This window comes from Rhinolophus sinicus, chromosome 14, assembly GCF_057876585.1.
Source record: "Rhinolophus sinicus isolate RSI-liver-muscle chromosome 14, RSI-T2T, whole genome shotgun sequence".
NCBI lineage: Eukaryota > Metazoa > Chordata > Mammalia > Chiroptera > Rhinolophidae > Rhinolophus > Rhinolophus sinicus.
In genome coordinates, this window is record NC_142514.1 from 45,028,659 (window position 1) to 45,054,735 (window position 26,077).

General features: G+C 35.3%; 1 protein-coding gene across 8 annotated transcripts in view; it reads left to right on the top strand.

The window, feature by feature from the left end:
• Window positions 1-26,077, top strand: part of PATJ (PATJ crumbs cell polarity complex component) — a 301,329-nt gene that overhangs the window by 129,644 nt on the left and 145,608 nt on the right. For all 8 annotated transcript variants that reach the window (XM_019731220.3, XM_074334813.2, XM_074334815.2 and 5 more), the window contains one exon: window positions 3,573-3,672. In XM_019731220.3, coding sequence (XP_019586779.3) covers window positions 3,573-3,672 — 100 coding nt within the window. The remainder of the gene's footprint in view (window positions 1-3,572; window positions 3,673-26,077) is intronic.

The following is a 26,077-nucleotide window of genomic DNA, read 5'->3' on the forward strand; positions in this document are numbered from 1 at the left end:
GGACTAACAAGATGGTTAGCTTGGTTCAGAGAGAATTGAAGAGAGTGAAGGACAAGGTCTGACAATTAATTTTGCAAACTTGCCACTGTGCACATACATTGGCAGCACTGTACAAACAGCCAGGTACAGTTATGTAACCTTGGTATATCAGTGTCTCACAGCTGTGTTCATGTCAACAAGTCGTATTCATTATTGTCGTTGTGTGTTTTTATGTGCCATCGTGAGAATGTCTGAGCTTGAATTAGAGCAATGGACAAACATTTAATTTCTTGTTCAACTTGGCAACAGTGGAAGTGAAATGAGGGACATGTTAGTCCAAGTTTATGGGATAATGTCATGAAGAAAACGGCCGTGTACAAATGGATTAAACGTTTTTCTGAGGGGAGAGAACGCATCACTGATGAAGAGAGGTCAGGCAACCAGTAACAAGCAGAACTGATGAAAACGTTGCAAAACTTCATTGAATTGTGCATCAAAATCGTTGGCTGACTGTGAGAAGCACAGCAGACCAAGTAAACATCGATAGAGAGAAACAGGATAATCTTAACTGAAAATCTTGGCATGAGAAATGTATGTGCAAAAATGGTCCTGATGGAGGTCACCAATGAACCAAAGCAAAGGAGAGTCGAAGTTTGCCAAGACCTTTTGGAGAGGCAAGATGATGTTTTGGGCCGTGTTATCACTGGTGATGAAACATGGGTGTACTAATATAACCCTGAAACAAAGTATCAAAGTGCACAATGGAAGTCAGCCAATTCTCCATGACCGAAAGTCCAAATTAAGAGTCAAAACGATGTTGCTAACCTTTTTTGATATCAGAGGGATTATTCATTATGAATTTGTACCAACTGGACAAACAGTTAACCAGGTTTACTATTTGGAAGTGCTGAAAAAGCTGTGTGAGAAAGTTAGACGAAAACCTGAACTTTTTGCGAACAATTCATGGCTCTTGCATCACAACAATGCACCAGCTCACACAGCACTGTCTCTGAGGGACTTTTTAGCCAGAAAACAAATAACTGTATTGGAACACCCTCCCTACTCACTTGACCTGGCCCCCAATGACTTCTTTCTTTACCTGAAGATAAAGGAAATATTGAAAGGAAGATATTTTGATGACATTCAGGACATCAAGGGTAATACGATGACAGCTCTGATGGCCATTCCAGAAAAAGAGTTCCAAAATTGCTTTGAAGGGTGGACTAGGTGCTGGCATTGGTGCATAGCTTCCCAAGGGGAGTACTTAAAAGGTAAGTGTATTGATATTCAGCAATGAGGTATGTATTATAGCACTTTTTCTAGGGTGAGTTCGCAAACTTAATTGTCAGACCTCATATTTATAGTTGCTGATGTTGCAGAATCCAAGACCAGAAAGAACCCAAGTGGCACTCAGAGAGTTACGAGAGTCAGCTTTATTATGCCAGCGGGCTCAACGGGATCCTTCCCAAAAGATTGAGCCCCTAGCAAGGTTTTGAGCAGGTTTTTATGGGTTGGGGACTTCCTTGAGTTGGGGAAGGGGTAGGTGTCATCTGGTGATTGGCTCAAGATGTGGCTTGGAGGGGGCTATGTAGAAGTGGCCTAGGGCTTAGGCTGGGGACCTCTCTCTCCACTCGGGCCACCATTTTAGGTCAGTTCCATGTGGCAGGGAACCATTTTAAGGTAGTTTCCCCATCACTGAAAGAAAGAATGCTTAAGTAAGACTCAAAATTGATTCGTGTCTCCACACAGAGCTATAAAACTGTAACCTTTGGAGTTATCTTTTCTACAGTACTAAAATAATTTGCAACTCTACCAGACAGAATTAATATGCAATGCTATTGGACAAGAACCATTTGCATTGTTGTCGTTTTTCTAAAAGTTAGTATGTCAGGGAACCTAAACAGCATGAGTGACAACTGGTTATTTACTCATTCAGCAAATATTTAAGGAAGGCCTTCTTTGTACCAGGCACTGTTCCTGGAGCTGAGGATGCCATACTATTTGTGTTGCTCTCGTGGAGATTATATTCATCTGGCCTCTTTGCATATACCTACCTCCAGCCTTCATTGTCAGAGGGAGAGCATGACCTTGCCTTACACACTCTTCTTTCATGTGTGGTAGAAAGATGCCCCGGCTATTTGGCAACTCACATTCAAACTATAAAGAGACCAAGACATGCTTGTCCAATATTATTCTCGAGAGTGTTTGTAGAGTTAATTAAATAAATCAGTTGTGCAAACAATTTCCCCTTCAACATAAAAAACGTGCTATTAAAGAATTCATCTCTCTTAATATTATGTTAAAAGCTGCTTGCCCTTACTCTGAATATTGACCTAGAATAATCCGGTTCTGAGGAATAGGTTTACTGAAGAGAATTCATTTGCCTTTTATACTCTTCGCTTAACTCACTTTTAACTTTTTTCAAGCAAGAATTAAAAAGGCGCTGTGATCATATTTCTGTATTCTTTTGTTGCTTAATAAGCATTTCATACTTGGCATCTTCTCTTCTTTCATCATTCTTGATTTGTATCAATTTTTAAATTTTCTGCATATATATGAAGTACTGCTTTGGTTAGACACTATCTTAAATAAATCTGGGTATGTGTTTTCCTCTGAGGATCCTAAATAGTGTTCTCCATTTTGGAGGAATTTATTACAGGCCTGCTTTCTGTAATGGCTCAGTCATTGCCCATTTACTGAAGTGTATCCTGCCATTAGTGGTTTTGTCATATAAATCATACTTAAATGTACTTTGTTGAATTTCTGTAGCAAAACAAATCTTAAATCCAATTGTTTTGCAATTTGTAGAGTATTTGGGTATATCGGGTATATTGGGTATATATTCTTTAGCAGCTTGGATCTCTCCGTCAAGTTTGGCATGTTTTATTTCTGGCTGCGTTCAAGAAGACGTCAACGTTCTGTGAAGGTAATCTGATCGTAGAGTTTTGTTCTGCTTTAATTAAGTATTTGAACCAAATATTGGTGGGTTGTGTCATTTGGTGTGTGAATTTAAAGAATACTTATACAGAAATAAAGATGTCTTTCTTTTTTAAAACTTTAAAATGTGTGTTGACCACAACTTACAGATGAATACCTTTTCAGTTAGAAAATCTTGGTATTTCATTTCAAGTAGGTTTTTAAGAATGAAATCTGTATCTTCTACAATTGAATAAAAAGTTTAAATAATTGTAGAATTAATACAGTGGATAGTTTTTATGTTTAGATTTAATTTTCAGATGTCTTTCATTTGAATAACTTGGTTAATAACAAAGAAAATTAAGCTTTAATAGTGTAAAGAAAATACATATTGGCTTTCTAACTGGGGAAAGATGCATTCTTCTGGGTAGATCAATAATCTTAAATGCTGTGCTTTTGAATTCCTTTTTTCTGTACTGGTGTGTTTATATTACACAGTTACTTTTACATAATAATATAAACATAAGAAAATAAGTTGCAAGTTTTACAATCCTCGTGATATGACTGAAGTTGGATACAGTCAAAATATTTATAGATTATCTTTTTATCCTCTTTGTCATTGAGGAAGAGGATTGTGCAAAGGCAATTAACCCTTCTCTCAAATTTTGCATCTTCAGAGACAAGGATCTGCTCCACCTCCAATGAAACTGCCACCTCCTTATAAAGCTCCATCTGAGGACAGTGATGAAAATGAAGAAGAATATGCATTTACCAACCGTGAGTTCCTTTTACATTATTTTCAGTGGATGCAGAATTTATTAAATTGTGGTTTAATGAATGTTGTAAATTATCAAATACAATGCTCTGGGTTCTTAGAAAATGTGCATGAACCTATCATGCTGAAAGAGAAAATTTACATATCCTTAACTATTGTAACTTTAGTTTCCTAAGCGTCTCTCTTTGACGTTAATATAATATTAGATTGAATATTAAAGGCCACTGGGCTGTACATTATTTCATCTACATTCCATCCTACTCTTACTATTTAGTTGTGAATGCAGAAATGCTAAGAAGTCCTTGAAATTGCAGTTTGACCCACAATTATCTGAATGGGATATCAGCTCTTAATTACTTACCCTACTTACATGGATGGTGATGTTTCTAATGCAAAATTACAGAAGCCCTACCAAGTTGTATTTTCTTGTTTAGAATTCCTTTCATGGTTTTCTTCTGCATTAGCTGTTTCAAATATACTTCATACATATATTTAATGGAGGCTTTATTTAAAAGAATTTGTGTTTATTTCATGCATGTAAAGTATATATAGTTAGATTTGATTGTATGTATGGAATTTCTTTTGGGCGTGATGAAAATGTTCTAAAATTAGATTGTGATGATGGTTGCATAATTTGTGAATATACTAAAACCCACAGGATTATATATTTAAGTGGGTGATTTTTTTTGGTTTGTGAAATATATGTATATAAATACTGTATAGCTTTCTTTAAAAAAATGTTTTTTATATACAGAAAAGTAGTTTGATACAGAAATTGAAAGAGTTGCATTTCCTAATGTGTAATTTAAAGCATGCCCTCTTCTATGAAAATCAGGGTACTTCACAGAGTTGTGTTGAGAATTAAAATAAGGCAATAAGGCCTTTAGCCTGCCGTATAGTGAATCTTCAACAAGTATTACAGCTCTTATTAGTGTTAATAATTATTAAGTTGGCTTTTTAGCTTCATATTTTTCTAACTATAATAATAAATGTATCAATAAAAATATAAATGTAAGTTTATAATTATTTAGTTGACTTTATAAAAGCTTGATTTGTACTTTGTGATTTTACAGAGCCCTTCCTTATGCATTATTTTTTTTATTTATTCAACAAATCTTTTTGAAAGCCACCTGCTTTCCACGAACAGTGTTAAGTGAGTTGCTATGAAATGAATACAACATAGCTCCCTTGTTTTTGGTGGGGTCATTGGCCCGGAAAGGAGGATACAAAGGCATGGGAACAAATTGTGATAAATGTACTGTAGGCCTTGGTTTTCAACCTCTTCTGCAGAATGACACCTAATGGACACGATTGAGATGTGTGTGCACATATGTAATACAATCCCTTGTTTGGAGTGGAGATAGCTTCTTGATGATTCATAATTTCTGGGAGGCTAGAATGTCCATATACGCATATTGTTAGGAAACCTGATGTAGGCACGTGAGTAAGCCTATGTTCTAATCTCGGTTCTACTCCTTAGTTCTGAATTCATGGATCAGTTACTTAACCTCTTCCTGGATCACACTTTCTTAGTTATAAAGGGGGAAGGGATGTCTTATTATAATCTGCCTCATAGTATTGTTGTGAGAATTAGAGGAGAGAAACTTGTAAAAGCTTAGTATAAGGATTGTGATACCTAGTAAACACTCTGGTTTCCATGAGCCAGGCCTTCACATACAGTATTAACTCAATCAACTTACTAACTTTGTGAGGTCTCTAATTATACAGATACAGAAACGAAGGTTCAGAGAATTTCAGGAATATGTCCAAACTTACACAGCTAGTAAACAGTGGAAATGGAGTTTCAATCCAGACACTCTGACTCCATCCAGATCCTGTACTATCATCTATACTTCCCATTACTTAAAATCCATTATGGTGGCAGAAGTAGGTTCGAAGTGATTGGGGGTTATCTAGTGAATATTACTTTGATGCCATCAGATAGACAGAGAAGCAGCACCCACCCCAAACTTCCAAGACTACGTGTACATGTATATTCGCACATGCACGTAGAGACGTTCACGGCATTAGTGGGGTTCAGGAAGGACGCTGATCTACACTCAATGCAGAAGACTTCTAATGTCTAAGTCATCTTCTAACTATAACATTTCACAGATTTTTCCAGCAAACCTACTTGGGCTATGAATATGATTTTCCTCCCCATTCATTTTGCTCCCCAGTTTTTGCCTTCCCAGTGTACATTTCCCTTCCCATTTAACTTCCCATTGAATTTACTGATAACCGTCTCCAGAAGAGTTTGAACTGTGTAGGGGCATTAGATGGTTCACATTTTAAATGTAGATGAACCTAAAGATTCCAGCTTTCCTATATTTCTTTTTGAAGTGAATCCCATGGTTTCTTTTTTGTTCCTGAACTTTTATTGAATGACTACTCTGCTATCCTCCCAAAACCAAAAGTAAATTGGTTCACTATTTTATCAGACTCTTATTGTTCCAAAACTGAAATTTCTTTTTACAATGGTTAACACATGATTACATAACTTTCCTGTGGTCTAGGACTATGAAGTGGATGGCTGGAATCCAAATATTAGGTCCACCGACAAGTGGTGATTATATTAGAGAGATTACAGACATGAGATACACGTGATTTTGAAATGTAGTTAAAATCTAACTTAGGTGAGCTTTGGTAAGTTATTTATTTATTAAGTTAACCCTGCCAAGAAATGTTTGTTGACTAGATATTATCAGTGGGCAGACACTGGCCTAGGTGTTGGAAACACATCAGGGAACAAGATCTCTCAATACCTGATATTTTAGAGGAGGAAAAAGATGAAAAGCAATAAGATAGTTCAAATTTTGATTAGTAGTATAAATAACTAAAATAAAACAAGATAGGATGAGAATAAATGCCTTGGAGAAGGCAACACTAAGCAGAATGGGTAAGAAAGGCCAAGGTAAGACCTAGTGACAAGAAGGAAAGCAGACGTGCAAGCAGCTGGCTTATGTAGTCTTCATGTGTTTCACCGTAACATGTATTTTGCCTAACAACCAAGTATCGATGCACACAAACGCGCACACACACACGCACAAACACATACATGATTACATCTTGTTAAGTGCTATCTATCTTTCCCACTAATCCTTTAAGTTCTGCTATCCTCAAGTGGCGTTCAGCTCACCCCACCCCCCAAAAAAAAACCCAGAAAGGAAGAGAAAAAATTATTTACAGATGGTACAATTGTTAATCTCAAAAATTCAAATATTTATTAACAATAAGTAAGGCTATAAATGAATTGCACATATGAAAAAATCTAATCAGTATTATCTACTTGGAAAATATGACAAAAATTTACTAAGAGCAATAACAGAAAAACTAGAAGATAATCTATAAATAATACAATTAGAAATGTAAAAGTCAGGCAAAGACCCATAACTATTTAAGGCATTACTCTTTGGCAATGTGATGAAAACTATAACCCCACTCCCCAGAAAAATGTATACAGATACACAGAAACATTATTACTCATGCACATGCATGTACACACAAACACACTCACGCACACACACACGCACACCTTTTTAAATAGGCATTATTTTGCCTATTTAGTGGAAGTCCTGAAGCCCATTTATGAATTCATGGGGGAAAAAAAATTTCGTGAACCACAGGTTAACAACCCCTATACTTTATTTTTTAAAGAAAACTATGGAACTTTATTAAAAAAGATTTGGGGGGGGGGGGAATAGAGATACATTATTCTCTTGATTGGAATACTCTGTCATAGATTTTAATTATTTCTAAATTAGTCTATACATTTAAGGTAATTTGAATCCAAATCCTAAGTGTATATAGGCTTTTTTTAAAACACAAGAATTTGGAAAATGATTTGGAAATGAAATGCTTGGCAGTTTTGGACAGTGTCCCCTGGTATCCAAACATATTCTAAACTGGTGGTTTTCAGACTCAATCTGGAGCTATTAGAAACGAGTGGGAGTGTTTTGGTTGTCTTAATCAGCTTTTTTTAACCTTGGCACTAGTACCATTTTCCCCAGATAATTCTTTGTTGTGGGAGGTTGTCCTTTGTGTTGTAGGCTACTTAATAGCATCCCTGGTCTCCACCCACTGGGTGCCAGTAGCACTCTTTCCCATCCCAGTTATGAAAACCAAAAATCTCTCCACATATTGCCAAATGTTTCCTGGTCTAAATGGATGGGGGGATTCTATTGTAATTTATTAATTGGGGTGCCTAGGGTACTGCATTGTATGGGGTAGTCCCGTACAATGAAAAATTATCCTACCCAGAGTGCCAGTAGCACTTCTGATTAGAAACATTATTCAAAACTGCAGTAATTAAATCAGTTTAGTATTTGGTCTAGAAATAGACCCAGGTGACTATTTAGATTTTAAACACACACACAATTTCTTTTTAAATAGTAGAAACTGGATAGATTATTCAATAAACGATGGGATATGTAATGATTTGGGGAGAAAATGTAGGGCTCTCCACCCCTTACCAAAAATTACACATTAACTCCAAAAGAATCATTTACTTCTAAAAACTGAAGCCATAAAAATACTGTAAAAAGTCTAAATGAAATTATTAAAAATATAAATTTGGTATAGGGAAAGGCCTTTCATATTATTATTATTATTATTTTTTAAAAGATTTTATTGGGGAAGGGGAACAGGACTTTATTGGGGAACAGTGTGTACTTCCAGGCCTTTTTTCCAGGTCAAGTTGTTGTCCTTTCAATCTCAATTGTGGAGGGTGCTGTTCAGCTTCAAGTTGTTGTTCTTTCAGTCTTAGTTGTGGAGGGCGCAGCTCAGCTCCAGGTCCAGTTGCTGTTGCTAGTTGCAGGGGGCACAGCCCACCATCCCTTGCGGGAGTCGAGGAACCGAACTGGCAACCTTGTGGCTGAGAGGATGTGCTCCAACCAACTGAGCCATCTGGGAGCTCAGTGGCAGCTCAGCTCAAGGTGCCGTGTTCAACCTTAGTTGCAGGGGGCGGAGCCCACCATCCCTTGCGGGACTCTAGGAGTTGAACCGGCAACCTTGTGGTTGAGAGCCCACTGGCCCATGTGGGAATCGAACCGGCAGCCTTCGGAGTTAGGAGCACGGACTCGCCTGAGCCACCGGGCCGGCCCCCCCTTTCATATTATTATACTAACACTATAAAGAAAAATAGTCATAAGTTTGCTTATATAAAAATTAAAAACTATGTACATATGCAGACATAAATACATAGTATATCATCAGAAGAAACTGACATGCACAACAATAGAAAGGCAAGCAAGTACAGTCAGTACCAAAACAAAGAAATAGATTAGGGCAACAATTACAAAAAGTATGTTTAGCCTCACTAGTAATGAGAGAAATGTGAATTAATAAAACATCAGATTTTTTAGGCCTGTTAGATTACTTAAGATTTAAAAAATTAATATTTCTCATTGTTGGAAAGGTTGTAGAAAAATAGAAATTCTTATATACAAATAAGAATACAAATTCTTATTTGTATAAGGTGGGAATACAAATTCATGTACCTCTTTCTGCAGACCCATTTGGCAGCATGTATAAAAAATTTTCATGTGCATATTCTTTGACTGAATAATTCAACTTCCAGTGAGATAGCCTAAAGAATTCACTGTCCATGTGAATATATGTGTATGTATATGTGTATATATACCTACAAAGATGTTTACTGCAGCATTTTTTACTAAGAGCAATTAGAATGATATATATTATATGTTATGTAGCCTTAATTGAGTCACTTAATCTCTAAGCACTTCAGGCCATTTCCTGGAAAAAGTTGCATCTCTTTTCCTTTAGTTTCCTTATTTCTAAGATGGGGATTATAATAGTGCTCCTTTCACTGGGTGGATGTGAGAGATGAGAAGCTACATAACATGTTTATATAGGAAGTGACACATAGGAAGTACTCCTGAAATGTTAGTTACTACTCTTTATTATTAGTAATAGTCATACAAAATTCTTCAGTTTGTCAAATATTGCCATTACAGAATGAAATTCTAGCACAAGTATATATATTAACATTTTATACAAAAATTATTATATATTTTTTTACTGTCTTTTTTAGCTGTCTTTTTTTTTTTTTTTCATTTAACATAATTGTGTAGGACTAATATATTAACACTCTCTACTACTGGACTGCTCTCCATCACCATTACTGTGATACTATTACACTTTCCCTTTCAATTGCAATCACTAGACGAGAAAGATATTTTGATGTACTTCATTTTCCTGTGATACTTTTTCTCTTCCTGTTCTTTATTTTCTCTGGACCAAAGGTGGAGTTATCACGGAAGTATTTGTATATGATTTTGTAATTTTTCCTTCCTATGGAATTTAAATGTTGGGTTGACAATTGACTTTTTTTCATTCCTCCCAATGTAGGAAGAATACACAGGAGTATTTTTTGAGAAAAATTAATGGCCTAAATAGAATTTTAAAACTAAAAATAAAGCTTTTAAAGGTCACTTTGCTGAGTGCTAGTTTGCTGAACAGTCCTACAAAGTGTATGATGTAATATTCTGTGTTGTAGTATTTAAATATTTATGAACATTTGTTGATACACAAGATTATAATGTTCTTTGTAGAGTTAATTCTCTTAATATTCACATTAACTGTCAGTATATTTTTCTATTAAACTTAAAAAAAATTAATACAAAAAAATCATCAACTTTCACCCTCATCTTTAATCATTTGTAGTATTTTATTCTTATAATAATACATAACATTTATGCTTCAGTTAACTGATAGAATTTCAACATACCAAGCACCTAAAGAAATTTTCACTCCTAGTTACATTAAGAATTCTACTCCAGGTAGTAACAGTAAATCCAAATGTCAGCATCGTTTGAATTATTGCCATTAATACACAGTTTCGTTTTTACTGTTAATGCATGTTGTTCCAGGGTCATTAATCCCACACTGGTTCAGAAGTGCCTGAATGATTTTCAAGTGTCTCTCTCTCTCTCAGATCATTGGCCTTCCAGAGGCCAAAGCCAAATTAGTAGAAGGTAGTCAAATTTAAAGGCCAAAGCTGAACTTTGCAGAATCTGTAATATGTTTTAATTGAAAAAATGCAAAAGCATTTGAGAAAAAACATCTACTTTCAACTTCATTGAATCCACTTGTGTTTTGTATAACAAAATATGTTTATATGGAAGGGGGAAAAAGCGTTTCATCTTACAGCTCAATAATAAGAACACAAGCAACCCAATTTTTAAAAATGGGCAGAACTTGGAAAATGACATTTTACCAAAAAGAATCTATAAATGGATAATAAATACACGAAAATGCTCAACATCATTAATTATTACAGGAGTGCAAATTAAAACCATTATTCATCCACAAGAATGATTTTAATAAAAAAGTTAAGCATACAAGTAGAACACTTGTACACTGCTGGTGGGATTGTGAAATGTTACAGCCACTTTGGAAAACAGTTTGCTAGTTTCTTAAAAAGTGAGACATAAGTTTACCATACAACCCAGCAATTCTACTTCTAGGCATATACCCGAGAGAAATGAAAATGTATGTCCACTCAAAAATACTTGCATGAATGTTCATAGCACCCATATTCACAATAGCCAAAAACTGGAAATAGCCAAATGTTGTATACTAGATAAACAAAATGTTGTGTAGCCTTTACAAGGAAGTACCATTCGGCAATGAAAAGGGGCAGGATACTGATACATGCTCATTATGCTAAGTAAAGGAAGCCTGATGCAAAAAAAAATCATATTGTATGATTCCATTTATTTAGAATGTCCATAAAAAACAAATTCATAGAGATAGAGAACAGGCAGTGGTTGCCTAGAGCTGGGGTTGAATTTGGGCTTGATGGAAATTATTAGGGTGGTGAAAATATTCTAAAACTGGATTGTGGTGACTGTTGTACATCTCCATAAATTGACTAAAAATTATTGGACTGTGTGCTTTCCAGTAGGTGAATTTACACCAAATAAAAACTGTTATAATTATTTAAAAATCAAAGAACCACATTTGTAAGGACACTTAAACTTATTATGAATTGGTCTATGTTAAAGGAGAAGGGCAATCAAATAGCCAATTACCTTAAAGAAGGGAATAAAAGTATCTTAGTGGCTTCCTTGATGATGATGGAATTTGAGAACCTTCAAGCTCATCCAGTCGGACTGATTTTGCAGTCAAGAATCCTAAGATCCAGAGCGGTTCGTTTGCCGAGGGTCACAAAATTGGTTACTGTTGAGCTCAGCACTGGAATCTAGGTCTCATTTGGTATTCAGGGCCACATTCAGGCTCCCCTGTCAATGCCCTCTTTGTGTGCCATGCCAATTTTCAACATGAAGTAGACTCATGACTGATGAAAATTTACTGAGCAACTAGTAGGATTTGGGGTTTAAAATTTTCTTTTGTTTGTTTAATTGTGGACTCTGTAGTTGAACTCTACCTGGCCAATAGATGTCACTACAATCAACAGCAGTTATTACCGAGGATTTAAAGAATGTTAAGAATGTTCACCTCAGGGGTGGCTGGTTAGCTCAGTTGGTTAGAGTATGGTGCTAATAACACCAATGTTGCCAGTTTGATCCCCGTATGGGCCACTGTGAGCTGTGCCCTCCTTAAAAAAGAATGCTCACCTCAAATAAAGAGCATTCATTAGTGGCTCCTAGCAGTGTTTTCATGTTCATTTTACTAAATATATGAATTTATTTCCTGTCTCCTTTTTTCTTTTTTAACAGTACAAAATAGGAGAACAGTTAAAAAATAAAGGCTAACATTTAAGTTTTAAATTTTATGTAAATTCTTTTTCTCATTTCCTATAGTTAATTATCCTTTTTTCATCTTTATAATTAAGTAAAGTAAGTAGAATTGTTTTCCTAGCCCTGTCATTGGAGACCAGTGAACACAGCTTTCTATTTTACTGGGTTTGTTATTCTGAAAACTTCCAAAGCATCAACCCTTAGTATAATTTGTATGCATTTATTGTAACTATAAACAAAAAATTGTATTAAGGCCTTTTGAGCAGCATTTAAATTATGGTCTTGACTTTTTTATATATTATCAGTGATAGGAGAGCTGACTATTCTATATTTTAAAAAGAAAGGTCAGAAGGTACTGTAGTAATGGATAGAAGAATAATTCTGAAGTAACTGCAGCTGGTTATATGAATATATATATTCATGTGTGCTGGAGGTGGGGTGGGGGAGGGGGTGCCATGTAGCATTTTAAGTGAAGTTTAAGAAACCTCAACTATTTCTCTGAAGCTTTTGGATTTTCTTCATAAATTTCCCCCCCAAAAAAATCTAACTTGAAGACTTGACAGCTTAAATAGAAGCTTAAAGAGAATCTTTACTGCATGTTTAGAATGTTACTGAGACACAAATGAATCTCGCTAGGGGATGCCACATGTTCAATGTGGTTCACCAGTTTCTTTGTTATAAAAATGATTGAATGCTGTGAGCAGCAAGGGGGGAGTAAGTTGATGACTGTTCCCACTCACTTCGGACAGGCTCAATCAACTGCTGTTTCCTTTTCATCCGCATCAGAAAGATGCAACTAATGTGATGAAGTATTTCTCAGCAGGAAAACTGGGTCATTAAAATGATATTAATTGAAGCTGGCCAGCAAATAAGTGGTTGTGTTTATATTGCCTCCTGCTCTGGAATAGAGCTATTATCCTGATGCGAGCCGGGTAACTGAGTGCCACAGTCGGCAGCGTGAAGCATCTGAGGGTCAGATGTTGGAAACCAGGGATTTTGCTTCTCCCGGCATACTTTTCCAGGCAGCTTTCACCTACTGGCAGATGTGACTGTTAGCTTGAGGCGTAGCTTGAAATTAGCTTAATTGATTGCTTCTCAGGATAGAAATAGACTGATAACTTGGCCTTACATAGAATAAAATCTGAGGGGGGAAAAAAATAGGCCCAAGGTCAACAGAAGAGAGAGGACAGTCTGTGGTGAGGATTTGAGCTGCTTCCAGCATTGAATGTTTAACAGGAATGCAGATACCCTGAAGGGAACACTGGTACAGCAATGGTCCAAGGGGGTTTCCCAGGTAAGATATCTGCCTCTGTGATCGGGGGTTTTTTTGGAATGCAATCTTAAACTGTTTTAATGATGGTGCAGAATGTTGTTTGAACAATAATAAGCTAAGGCATTTATCTTAAGTGAGAGAGTGGTGGTAGATATGCGTGTGCAAGGCAATTGTATGTCAGAACAAACCTTTAAAAATTTCCTTTCCATCTGTATTGTAGCTGGAATCGGCCCTATAATGTTTTTGAAAAGTAGAGTAGTTTATCAGACTGTCAAGAATATACTAGTAGTTTCAGTGCCAAAATTCTTAACATTGTGTTCATGTAGTAACCTCTCTTTTCAGAATTGTAATTGAGAAGTTGATTTCCGGGAAATTTATTATTATTGTTATTTGTTTCATTGCCGTAATAAAACAGGAGGATGATTTACATTAGAACAGGTTATTCTGATTAATTTAAGATACTGACCATTCAGCGTTTTGTGGTAGATGAAAGCAGAATATCATTAAGGAATCATAGTAGTAAACAAAAGTCTGCTTTTTCTAAATTGTACAGTAGCATCGTAAATATTATTTGCTAATTGTGATTGAGGTCCCATTCATCTAAACCTACACATTCAAATTCACTGGGGGAGGGGCACTCAGCACTTGGAAGTATTATCAAAAACTTCCTTGTTAACATATGGTTCTTGAAATCATTCCTAGATTGGTAATATAATTTCATGCAATAAATTACTCTCTTTAGTGTATGCTTTTGTCTGACTTAAAAACAATTTATTAACATCAGAGGTTGTTTTTTTTTTTCTAAGCAAGATATAGACTATTTAGACATAATAAGGGTCTTATTGCTAGGCATGATTGCCTAAGGGAGGCAACTGTAAACTCAAAAGAGTTCGACATCACATTATAATGTTTCTTTTCATTTTCTGCAGTGCACATGCAAATTAGGTTATTTCTACTGCAACAGCAGGATATATGCTGCATTCCTGATTTAAGCCAGCAAACCTTATTCCTGACTATGCTGTCAAAATAATTGAGCAAGAACTTTTCTTTTGCCTAAAATAGAATTTCTAAAAATCTTACTGTTGGAGTCCTGAGCTATCTAGTATCCAGTTTTGTGATTTTGATGTATAAGAAATGTTATGGCTTTTAAATGGATGCATCACAGATTTCCTGTGGTGACAACTGTCCATATTGTGTTAGTTTCCCTTCTGTGGTTGGAATTGCTTTCAATTGTCTGTCATCTTTTCAACTCAGACTTGTATTGACAAGGCAACTATAGGAAGGATCCTGAATATTTGTGGACCCTGCCTGCTTTTCTTCAGACCTCTTACAGCAATTTGTTCATCTTCCTTGTGTTCCAAGAAGCTTCTTGGTTTTTAAAATAGATTTCTCCAGATTAAAAATACATGTGTGCTTTAGTCTCCTCGGTGTAACTTGCCTTAACCTTTATTTCCTTAACCTTTATTTCACCATCTTGAAGTTGCCACTGCCTAGGCTTCATAAACCCCAGTAGAACCCTCAGGAATCCCCACAGTGGGTTTTCCAGACATTGAATAGAGTATATCTAGTCAGTAGGAATTTTTCTCTTTTTGCATTTTATTCAAATAATATGTAAACTCAGCTTTTAAAAGAAGTTATTAGCCATAAATGTGTCTCATAAGTAGACATGTATTTATGTATTATATATAACTTACTTTTCCACTGTTCTTGCTCAGGATTAATTGTTCATGATTTTCATAACAAATATATAGAGCATTTATTAAAGATTTCTATTTATATATATACATATTTAGCTTCAAAGTATTTTAATGCTTTATAATACTCTTTATATTATGTTCACTGCTCTGCATTCAGTTAATTTTAAAAGCATCTTTCTATTTTATGTCTCTTTTGGCATACATATTTTTTTCACATTCAAGCAGTATATTTGAAGATTGCTTTAAAAAAATTAACCTTTAATGAATACATTTGACAAACGCTTAGTTTGTGCTTTGCAGAGTCACGCCTGCAAAATTATGTTTAGGTTAGAATTCTTATTGGCATATTTTACAAAAAGTTATGCTTAGGATTATAAATAAAGCGTGAGGCCTCACTCTACAGAGAGTTTACTACATATTTTCCACTGCTTGGAAATGTTATTTTAAGTGGGTTTATCCTGCTTTGATATCAGTGGTCTTTAAGTCGCTTTAAAATATTTCAAGTTTATGTGTACAAATATAGGTTAAATACTTATCATTTTAGTTCATCCAATGTTGAATAAAGAGAAAGCATTCTAATTTCAATTAGGGAGGTAGTATATCAAAAGTTAAGTAGCATTTAAAATTATTTTCTTATAGTGACTACCTCTTTTTGTGGTGACTACAATGGGGAGGTAAGGTAAGAAATATTACTCTTAGGTTTCTATTATATTTTCTTATTTAGATAATTCTGTATTTAAAAAATACTCATATTTATCTCTTTTTGTTTACATTTATAATATGCCAAGACTAAAATTCTTGCATAGCGTGAAGAATTCATATTGTATATTATGACTATATCTGTCCCAAGAAATTAGTTTTATTATTCCTGTTTTATAGGTAGTAAAACTCTTTATAGAAAGCTTAGAGTGGTTTTTCCATGGGTTGGTGGAAGTATCACATAACCTCAGTTTCTATGATAATCTAACCTTAAAATTTTTTGAAGCCTACTACAGTCCCAAGCCTAAGGGGAGAAATACACTAGTGTTATTTCTGCCCTCAGGAAGTTTATAATCTTCCTAACAAGAGAAAATGTGTATAGGTGCAAATGCATTGGAAGACCCTCTAGAAAAGACTGTGCTTGAGAAGTTGGTAGGATTGGCAAAAGTATAGCAGCTCCAGACATGAGAGTCCACGAAAAGGCAAGGAAATGTTACAAGCCAGGAATATAGGAGGAAAAAGACAAAGATGACCTGTACCAAGAGGGGATACATGCAGGGTACTAGCAGGAAAGCAGAACGGACAAAGTAAGATCAGATTTTAGAGGAGCAAGAATTCTAAAACTTAAAGCTCAAGAATGTATTATTTTCTGAAATGGAAATGATAGTGGTAGCTAACCCATGGAGACTGCATTTCCGAACATTACAATAAAATTTATAGTTTCATTTCTTTTTTTGAGTACTTATGTTTTAGGAATTGTGCTAAATGCTTTACATACATTACTTTCTTCAATCCGTATCATTTTTAAAGACTCATTATTTTATAGATGACGTCTAGATGACTTGAAAGCCCGTACTTTTAAAAATTGTAACTTTGCACATTTTCAAGGATCTTCTCAAATAATCCATTCCATTATTTGAATGGATTATTCAAATATGATCCTCCTTTTCAGTAACTGGGCAAATAGACATGTAATTCGAATTAAAAAAAAAAAAAAGATACTGAAGCTCCAAATTCTGAAAAATGTTCATTGTATTCTTCAGCAAACCACATTTTAATATTGAAAGTTCCAATTTAAAAAAAAGTCACAAACCAAATGAAGCTGAATTGGGGAAAAATACAGTAATGGAGGCGTGCCATTAGCTTTCAGGGTACACCTCACCGTGGCACACACACCGCACAGCATGAATCAGGCTTCTCAACGTAAACAGATTTCTCTCCCATTTCTGAAAAATGTTTGTATTTAGAGAAGAAATAGCAAGTCTCCTTATGTTAACAAGAAGAGAATGGGTGAGTATCTCGGGTTAATCAGATGTTTAGATGAAGTTTTAAAAAGATCATATTTTGAGTTACTCAGTATGTTTGTGTTCATCCTGGGTGAGATGGAAATGTAGTAGCATTTTGGTAAATGTTTTTAGTTGCATTTGGGTTTTGGCTCAGTGTTGCTTGTACCTGCTTCAGGTTTTCAATATCTGCTCTCGAGTATTTCAGAAGCCAACACAGAAGAGCATGCTGGGAATGAGAAAGTAGCACCTTTCAGCTTCATAAAGCAAAAAGATCATGAGATATAAAAGGTTAAAAAAAAAAGAAATTTATATATAATGGTCATTTTACGAGCTTCCCATCTAAGTGTTTGGTTGGAAATCTGATGTTTCTTGGAAATGTTTTGATATACCTGCAGGGATAAAATATGTACCATGGTGATAGTCTAGTAACAAACAAAATTATATTGGTTCATGCTGCTCATCTGTGCCATGTGAAATCTCTGAAAACAACTGTCTGCTTTTGTGCAAAATTAAGTTAAATGCTTTGGTTCCTCAAATGACAGACATTGGATTTGATTGATTGCCAAGGCACATTTATGCAGCACATTATTTACAGGTTGTTTAGTCCCCTGTTTTGATGATTTTTTCAATAAGAGTCGTTTTGGCGAATAGGTAATCTGTGTTTTCCCAGATCACAGAACCTACAAAAACTAGCTTCCCATTCCCTGTGGAGTCTATAACTTTCATCATATGTCTGTGCTCTTCTTTCAGTTTGTGCTTCAATAATCACCCCCCACCCCACGTGAATATGGCTCTTAATGAGCTTACAGTGTTGTGTTGAGATTAGGTGTGTAGGTGTTAGTCTCCTTTATCTCAAAGCTTAGGTCATTGTAGATGTTCAATAAATGTTCTTTGAACTGATGTAGAAAGTCTTTTTATTTTTATTTTTTTGAATGAAGAGAGATGAGGTCACTGAGCACTTTGGGGAAGAAAAAGAGTTCCCACTGAATAAAGAAACAACAAAGATTATTAAGGCTTGGGATACTGTTGATAAACATCTTCTACTTTGGAATTCTATCTAGGGCTCTTCTATTTCCTTGAATTATGTGTCGCTTTGGGAAGAAATGTCACCTAATGACTCATATGTATTTAGTCCCATGGTTCTCTTTCTCCGTTGTTAGTCATTCGTTAATTTCTTTTTTTTTTTTTTAATTGTGGTGTCATTTCCTTTTTAATCTTCATAGTATATTTGTTAAGTTTGTTTCTAAGCAGATCACGTCACCATTTACAGTACATGAATATAGAGGTTGTAAAGTTTTTGTGATATAAACAGTAACTCCACAGTGGGGGTTTGAGAAAAGAAGGCGGTTCTGAAGTATTTACAGATGTTAAAATACAACATTATGCTCACAGAAAACTAATACATAGAGCAATTTTGTTAAATTATCTGTGGAACTAAAGAATCAGACAACGTACAAATACAAGACAACATTTTCTCATTTAGAAGGTAAGACAGATAAATCACACCTGAAATGACAGAGGACGATGACAGCCACAATAATTGAAAACAAAGATTTCTTCCTTGAATTATATACTCCTTTGGGGAAAAAAAAAAAGTCACTTAATGACCCATATGTATTTAGTTTCATGATTCTCTCTCTCCATTATTAGTCAAGCATTAATTTATTTGCTTCAGTTAGAGCAAGACTGGAAACAGTGTGAGGGCAGGGACCCCCAGATATGCTCTTATTACCACATGTGTAATGCCATAATGCTGTAATAAATATTTGTCTTTGAGAAAACGTAAATAGGCACAATGTTTTATAAATCTCTCTCTCTCAAGTTATATATCATTGTAAATTATATATATTTGAATATATTCAATTGAATATATATGAATATGAAAATATATTTGTGTGTATATATATATATATATATATATATATATATATATATATATATATAACCATATATACATATATGCACACACTTGAAAGTGACACATAGTTGAAAGTATATCCTTAATATTTTCATTGTGAGGAGTATATTTGTTCAGAAAAGAACTTGTACTGTTTCTAATTAAGTGTACTTACTTTACAAAGAGGAATTTAAGGGCCAAAATAGAGAAGTTACTCCCTCTAGATCACAACTAATTATGGTAGAGCAGGGACTAAATCTGGGCTCTTTTATTCCAAAATGGTATTTACTGTTGTCGACATAAGAAATGTCCAAACCTATAGAGAATTTTTACAAGAGTTTATTTAAGCCAAACTGGTGACATATGCCAGGGAGCAAGATCTCAAATGTTCCTAGAAAAAGCCAGTTTTGCATGTACTCTAATGAATATTTATGAGAGGATGGCCAAATTTATACAATTTATAAAGTGGGCATTCTCTTGGAACAGTGGCTTACTAAAAAAGATGAAATCATTCTACGTCTACATGTATTACTTAGGAGGTTCCTTTTATGGGTTACATAGTGCAATGATAGTATAAGGAAAGGGCATTTTCTCAGTGGAACAATGGGGTTTTTTTTGGGGGGGGGAATTTCAAGAATCATAAAGAAGTTCTTATGAGGAATTTATATAATTGGGGAGGGTGGGCAGTAGAATAAGAGGCAAAAAAAAAGTAATTTTCCTGCTCTCAGTCTTTGTTTTTTTTAATTGATTGATCCATTGTGTTTGCCTCTTCAGTAGTTTCTGAACAAATCTGGAATATGATTTATGCGTGTAACACGTTCAGAGTAGTTAACAGGTAGTTTGTTGGTCAAGTTGGAAAAAGTAGCAGCTTTTTATTTTGTAATCAGACCTTTGGTGAAGAATGAACTAATTTAAAATTAATCTATTATTACAAGATTCAGCAAAGTATGGCCTCTGGACCAGATTTGGCCTGGTGCATGTATCTGTAAGTAAAGTTTTATTGATACATAGCCACACTCATTCATTTATATATTTTTTCTAGTGCTTTTGAGCTACCAAAAACAGCAGAGTTGATTGGTTGCAACACAGATTTATGGCCAACAAAGCCTAAAATATGTACTGTCTAGCTTTTTCCAGAAAGTTTGTCAGCCTCTGAGTTGTACCATAGAAGTTAAAGCTTTCAATCAGGTGTGGGTTCAAATTCTGTCTTATAGCTTACCACCTGTGTGGGCTTGAGCAAATTATTTATTACAAAATTGTCTGACTTTCAATTTCCTTTCCTCTAAATCAGGGGTGTCAAAACTGCGGCCCATGGGCCAACTGCAGTCCGCAATCCATTGTTAATTGGCCCGCAGCAAATTCCAAAAATATATTTAGTTTACTTAAATAAACCAGGTGAGGCAATACGTACTTCACCTCGAGTGAGTGGCCCAGCTGTTTGTGTATTTTACCGCATATGGCCCTTGGTAAAAAAACGCTGAAAAAAGTTTGGACACCCCTGCTCTAAATGGAGATAATACCACCTACCACATAAGTGTTTCCAGGTGATCAGATGGCATAAAATATATTAAGTATTCAATATGTTTATTTTTAAATAGTAAACGCTCTGAAAAGGTTAGCTATATACAAAAAATATATATTAGTTGGCATGTTATTTTTCCTTTGTGCAAGATTGAAAGTTGTTAACTTTATTGTGGTACACACATACGAAATGATTTGTTTACATGTTTATTATGTTGTATATGTATCTTATAGACACAATTGGTGATACACTCACTATTTCTGACTGATGGCATAAATTTTGTCAGCCAAGTTAGTTATTTAGGTTTTTTTCCTCTGCTGTAAAAAAAGTCAGCTTGGGGTGTCCGGTTAGCTCAGTTGGTTTGAGCGTGGTGCTGACTGACAGCAGGTTGCCGGTTTGATCCCCACATGGGCCACTGTGAGCTATGCCCTCCTTAAAAAACAAAACAAAAAACTCATCTGTATAAACCTTAAATTAACTTACAGTTAAAATATGGCCCTAATTCTTCTGGCAAATGGTGATATCAAATATTGAATCAATTTAATCATTTTTTATTGATCAAAATATTTTAATATAAAATATTGTTGTGAGATAATAGAAAATATATCTGCTGGTCTCTGCCCCCTAGTTCCTGGCACAGATCTGCTAAAACCCTTGTAATTTCCTAAGTGGTAAGAATGCTAAGGAACATCTTTCATTCTAATATTTGTCTTTGACCCTGTCCTTGACGCAGGGTTCCTAAACCTATTGCAAATTCCTAACTCATAATAGCACTAGGAGCATCTCTTGTTCTAGTGAGATGACTTTGGGAGAGCTCATGGATAGGGGCTGGTCACCAGAAAGACCAAGTCATGATTAGAAGCTTGGAATTTCCTCTCTCCCCCTACTCCAGAGAGGGAAGAGGAGCTGGCACTGGAGTTAATAATTAATCATGCCTATATGAGGAAGCCTCCATATAGGCTTGTTACTCATACAGGGTTAGTCATTATATTTATAGCTTCATGAGAATAGTATTGTTGATTATTTTTAATTCATTATGTTTTGTTAATACCTTGTACAGAGGACACATTCAATACATATTGAATGAATGACTGAATGGATGAACATTGGGATATGTAATAATATGCAGAAGGCACGTGAATGGGAGGGGTTTGGGCATTAGCTATGTTCTTCTTTTTCTTTTAAAAAATTTTTTAAATTAAATTTATTGGGATAACATTGGTTAATAAAATTATACAGGTTTCAAGTATACAATTCTATAATACATCATCTATATATTGCACTGTGTGTCCACCACAGGGATTTTGGCATTGACTATGTTCCTCTGTTTCTTGATATTTGTTTTCCTTCTTGAAATATTTATTTCAAATACCCTGTGTGTGAGTCAGTTTTGAGTTATTTGTACAAAGCAGTTTTATAGCTGACAAGCAGATACATGGCAAATCAAGCTAGATGTGTAGAGTAATTGGATATGGTTTGTGGTGTGATGCTGCAGGGTTTTGAATGAGGAGAGACTTGTCATTGTAGTCAGAGGACTGTTAAAACTATTGAGGCAGAGCAATAATTTTCTGACTGTAATATGTTGATCAATTACAAGACGATGATGTAGAAAACCACTTAGAAGATGTATCAGTTGGGATGCTCCAATTATGAGTGAAGAAACCCTAAAAAATAGTTATTCTAGAAAACAGAAACTTATTTTCTCACAAGCATGAGTGTGGTAGTGGACCCTGCACGGCGTTTGGGACCCACACTCCTTTCATCTTGTTGCCATTCAGTGCATGACCTTCATTGCCTGCATCACCTCAGGGTCGCAAGACACTAGCGCCAGGCATCAGGGCTGCATTCGAGCTGCCAGGAAGGAGAAAGGAGAAGAAAATGGCATCCCTCCTCCTTTTAAGGTTATTTCTGGAAAGTTGCACATAACTCTTTAGCTTGTAGTCCATTATTCTGAGTTTAGTTACACAACTAGATACAAATGAGGCTGAGAAATATTTTTTTTTTTTTTTCTGGGAAGTCACATGCCCCGCTAAAAATGTTTCTATGTGGTACTCAAGAAGAAAGTTACGAGTAGAATGGGTATCAGAGAACAAATAAACAGGATTTCCAATGGTGGGTTTTTTTTAATATTCTAGGAAATACAGAGAGAAGGTCATTAGCTAACAGAAGTAGCACTTTTCTTATAAAAGAAGGTATGCATTCATTCATTCCAAAAGTATTTATTGAGAGTTGTCCTGAGAGCCTAGTGTGGTTCTAGGTGTCAAGGGAGTCATCGGTGTGGAATGTGTGATAAAAGCTGTGAGAGCAGATGTGATCATCAGGGAGAGTGTATATAGGCCTAGCACAAAACCTCTGAGGAAGCTCAGAAGGAACCTCGGAGAGCATGCTCAGACAGTGGAGAGGTGGAGCATTCAACCTTAGGTAGGATGAGGAGCACCTCCTCTAGTTTCTCAAGGGAGACTGAAGACCTGAGACCTGTCAGAGGCCCAGAGAGAGCCCAGGATCCTCAGCTTCTGCCCCGTCAGGCTTATAATTTATAACTTCTTTCCTCTTCAGTTATGGCCTTGACCATCATTGTATGTGTATGTCATAAGTTGAAAACTTTGGAAATAAGTGTAAGGAAGAACCTATGGTATAATGTTTCCTCCACCCTAAGGTGAACATTTTCACATTTGAGACCAAACTATACTTTCCGTACAGTAGTTCAAGTACTTTGTTTAAGAAAAATAGAATAAAAAGTAGCATACATCATCCTTTTTATTTATTTATTTACTTACTTGTTTGTATTTATCTATCCAAACCAGAAAAAAGTAAAAACTTTGGCCTTTATAGTACTTTGATTCTCTTTGAGTCATTTTTAAAGTTTTATGATTTTAATTTTATGTTTATTCTAATAAAATGATTTCTAGAAAGTAATATTTTTTTATTTTTTGTTATCATTTGTATATGGAAAAACAATATATTAATAATTTCTTGCGTGTTCTTAACTATTCTTAAAATGGCCAGTTAAATTAAGATGTGATAGATTAACAGGTGAAAGCGTTCAGAGGATATTCTTTGACATATAGAAAAGATGTTTAAATTCTGCCTAGTTTGTAATTTGAAAAGAAAATTTTTTAGGAGTTTGTAAGTTAGCTCTAAAAGTAAATCATGTATAAGTACCATACTTACATAATGTACTACCTGATTATTTGATTATATGTGCTTGGAATAGTATGTTTTCTAATATGCTTTTTCATTTTATAATTCATAAAAATTAAACGTTTTTAAGTTTTAAAAATGTTTAAAATTTTTATGAATAGGATTTTATATCTATGCCTGAAGTTTTAAAATGTGCTGTGTTGGTGATTTTTTTTTTTTTTTTTTTTTTTTGTCTGCCGCAAAATCTATGTTTACCTACCTCTTTGGAAGTTAACATTCCAGTGGTTTAAAATTTAGTTATATCTATATCCATATCGAGAGAGATATTAGGTTGGTGCAAAAGTAATTGCGGTTTTGCAGTTATTTTTAACCTTTTAAACTGCAATTATTTTTGCACCAACCTAATAGTATATATATATATAATCCTTATGAAAGTTTTAACTTTCACTTATGACATCATTGTTCATTTGGATATCTTTGTAGATAAGTCATTCATTCTATTTTGCTGACAATCTGCCCCAATTCAGTGGCTTCCCGTTATAATTGCCTAAGGGTTCTCACGGTCTGGCCCCAGGGTCACTTTCCACAACTCTCCAGTGTTTTCCATGTCCCTTGCCTTCTGCGTTCCATCTACAGTGGCAGTTCCTCCAACATGCCATCCTGTACCTTGCCTTAGAACCTTTGCATGCACTTTCTCCCTGCCTGGTATTACTCTCTTTCAACCCTCTGAATTCAAAACCTGCTTCCTTAAGGAAGTCCCCCTGGATGTCCAGTTCAGAGACAGACACTTTTTGTACACACCCCTTGTGGTGCTTTTCCTTTATACCTTTTATCTGAGTTCATTTTATGATTAAAGATTAATTCTGTCTCTTTCACTAAGTGATAAGTTCCAGGGCCAGATGTCCATTGCCCACCAGTACCTAGCAACATGCTTGCCACGTGATACAGATCACTACAAACTTTTTTGAGTGCGTGAATGAGGAAGCATAACTTTCATTCTTTATACTTCATACTGGAGAGCTACACAAAGTTCACTCTCACATTACTGATCCTGATCAAGAAATATGTATAAACTTACTTCAGTGTTACCTTTGGAATTAAAGAAAAACTCTGTGGAGTAGTCAAAAGAGCCTTTGTGTGCAGAGTCAGAAGATCTGTATTCAAATTTCACCTCAGTCACTTTTAGTTGTGCAGTCTAAAGCAGGTCACTTAAACGTTCTGGGCTTGCATTTATCCATTTTCAGTATACATGGCTAATACCTACCTTGAATGTGAGTATATGAAAGAGCCTAGTGCAGTGCCTAATATAACATTCATCCTCAATAGATGTTATTTGCATTTGAATATAATTATTGTCTTTAATATCTTCTGTGTTTATCTCATAACTGTTTTTGCTTTCTGAAAGCTAAAAGTTACGTAATTGTACAGTGAGCGCACTGATTCTCAAAGTGCAACCCTCACCCTCCCACAGCTCTGCATGTCAATCAAAGGAATATGTTTTATTTATAACTGGCAATTTGTACTTCTTAATCCCTTCTCCTTTTCACCCATTCCTCCAATCCCCACTTCCATCTGGCAACCATCAAAATGTCCTCATCTTTATTTTTGAATGGAAATCTGTTAGTACCATAGAATTCCATCACAATTTAAGCAAAGTGAATTGCTGGTAAGGGCAAACCTGAAAAAATATTGTCTCTTGTCCTTCTTGAAGCTGCAAATCAGGTGTTGTCGTTAACAGAGTGCTTACTATGTGCCAGATACCATTGTAGGTGTTGGAGATGCAAAATAAATGAGACAGAGATAGGTCTGGTTCTCAAGGAGCCCAGTCCTACGCAAAAGTTAGATAAATCAATCAGTTTTCACAGTAGACGAAGAGCTTTGATAGAGGAAGTCTCACAGGGTACCTTGGACTCTAAAGGACTCTGAATCCTGCCCAAGGAGTCATGAAACGCTTCTTTGAGCATTGTACAAAGTCACTAAGGCATGAAAAAACAAAGGAACTATGACATTATAATATGGCTAGATTGCATCACGCAAGTGAGCATGGCAGAAAATGGAGCTACAAAAGAAACATTTACCGACCACTTTTATGTGTCCGGTACAGAGTATTATGGACTTATAAGGCTATCAAAAATGTAAGGGGTCATTTTATTTTTACTTAGCCATACT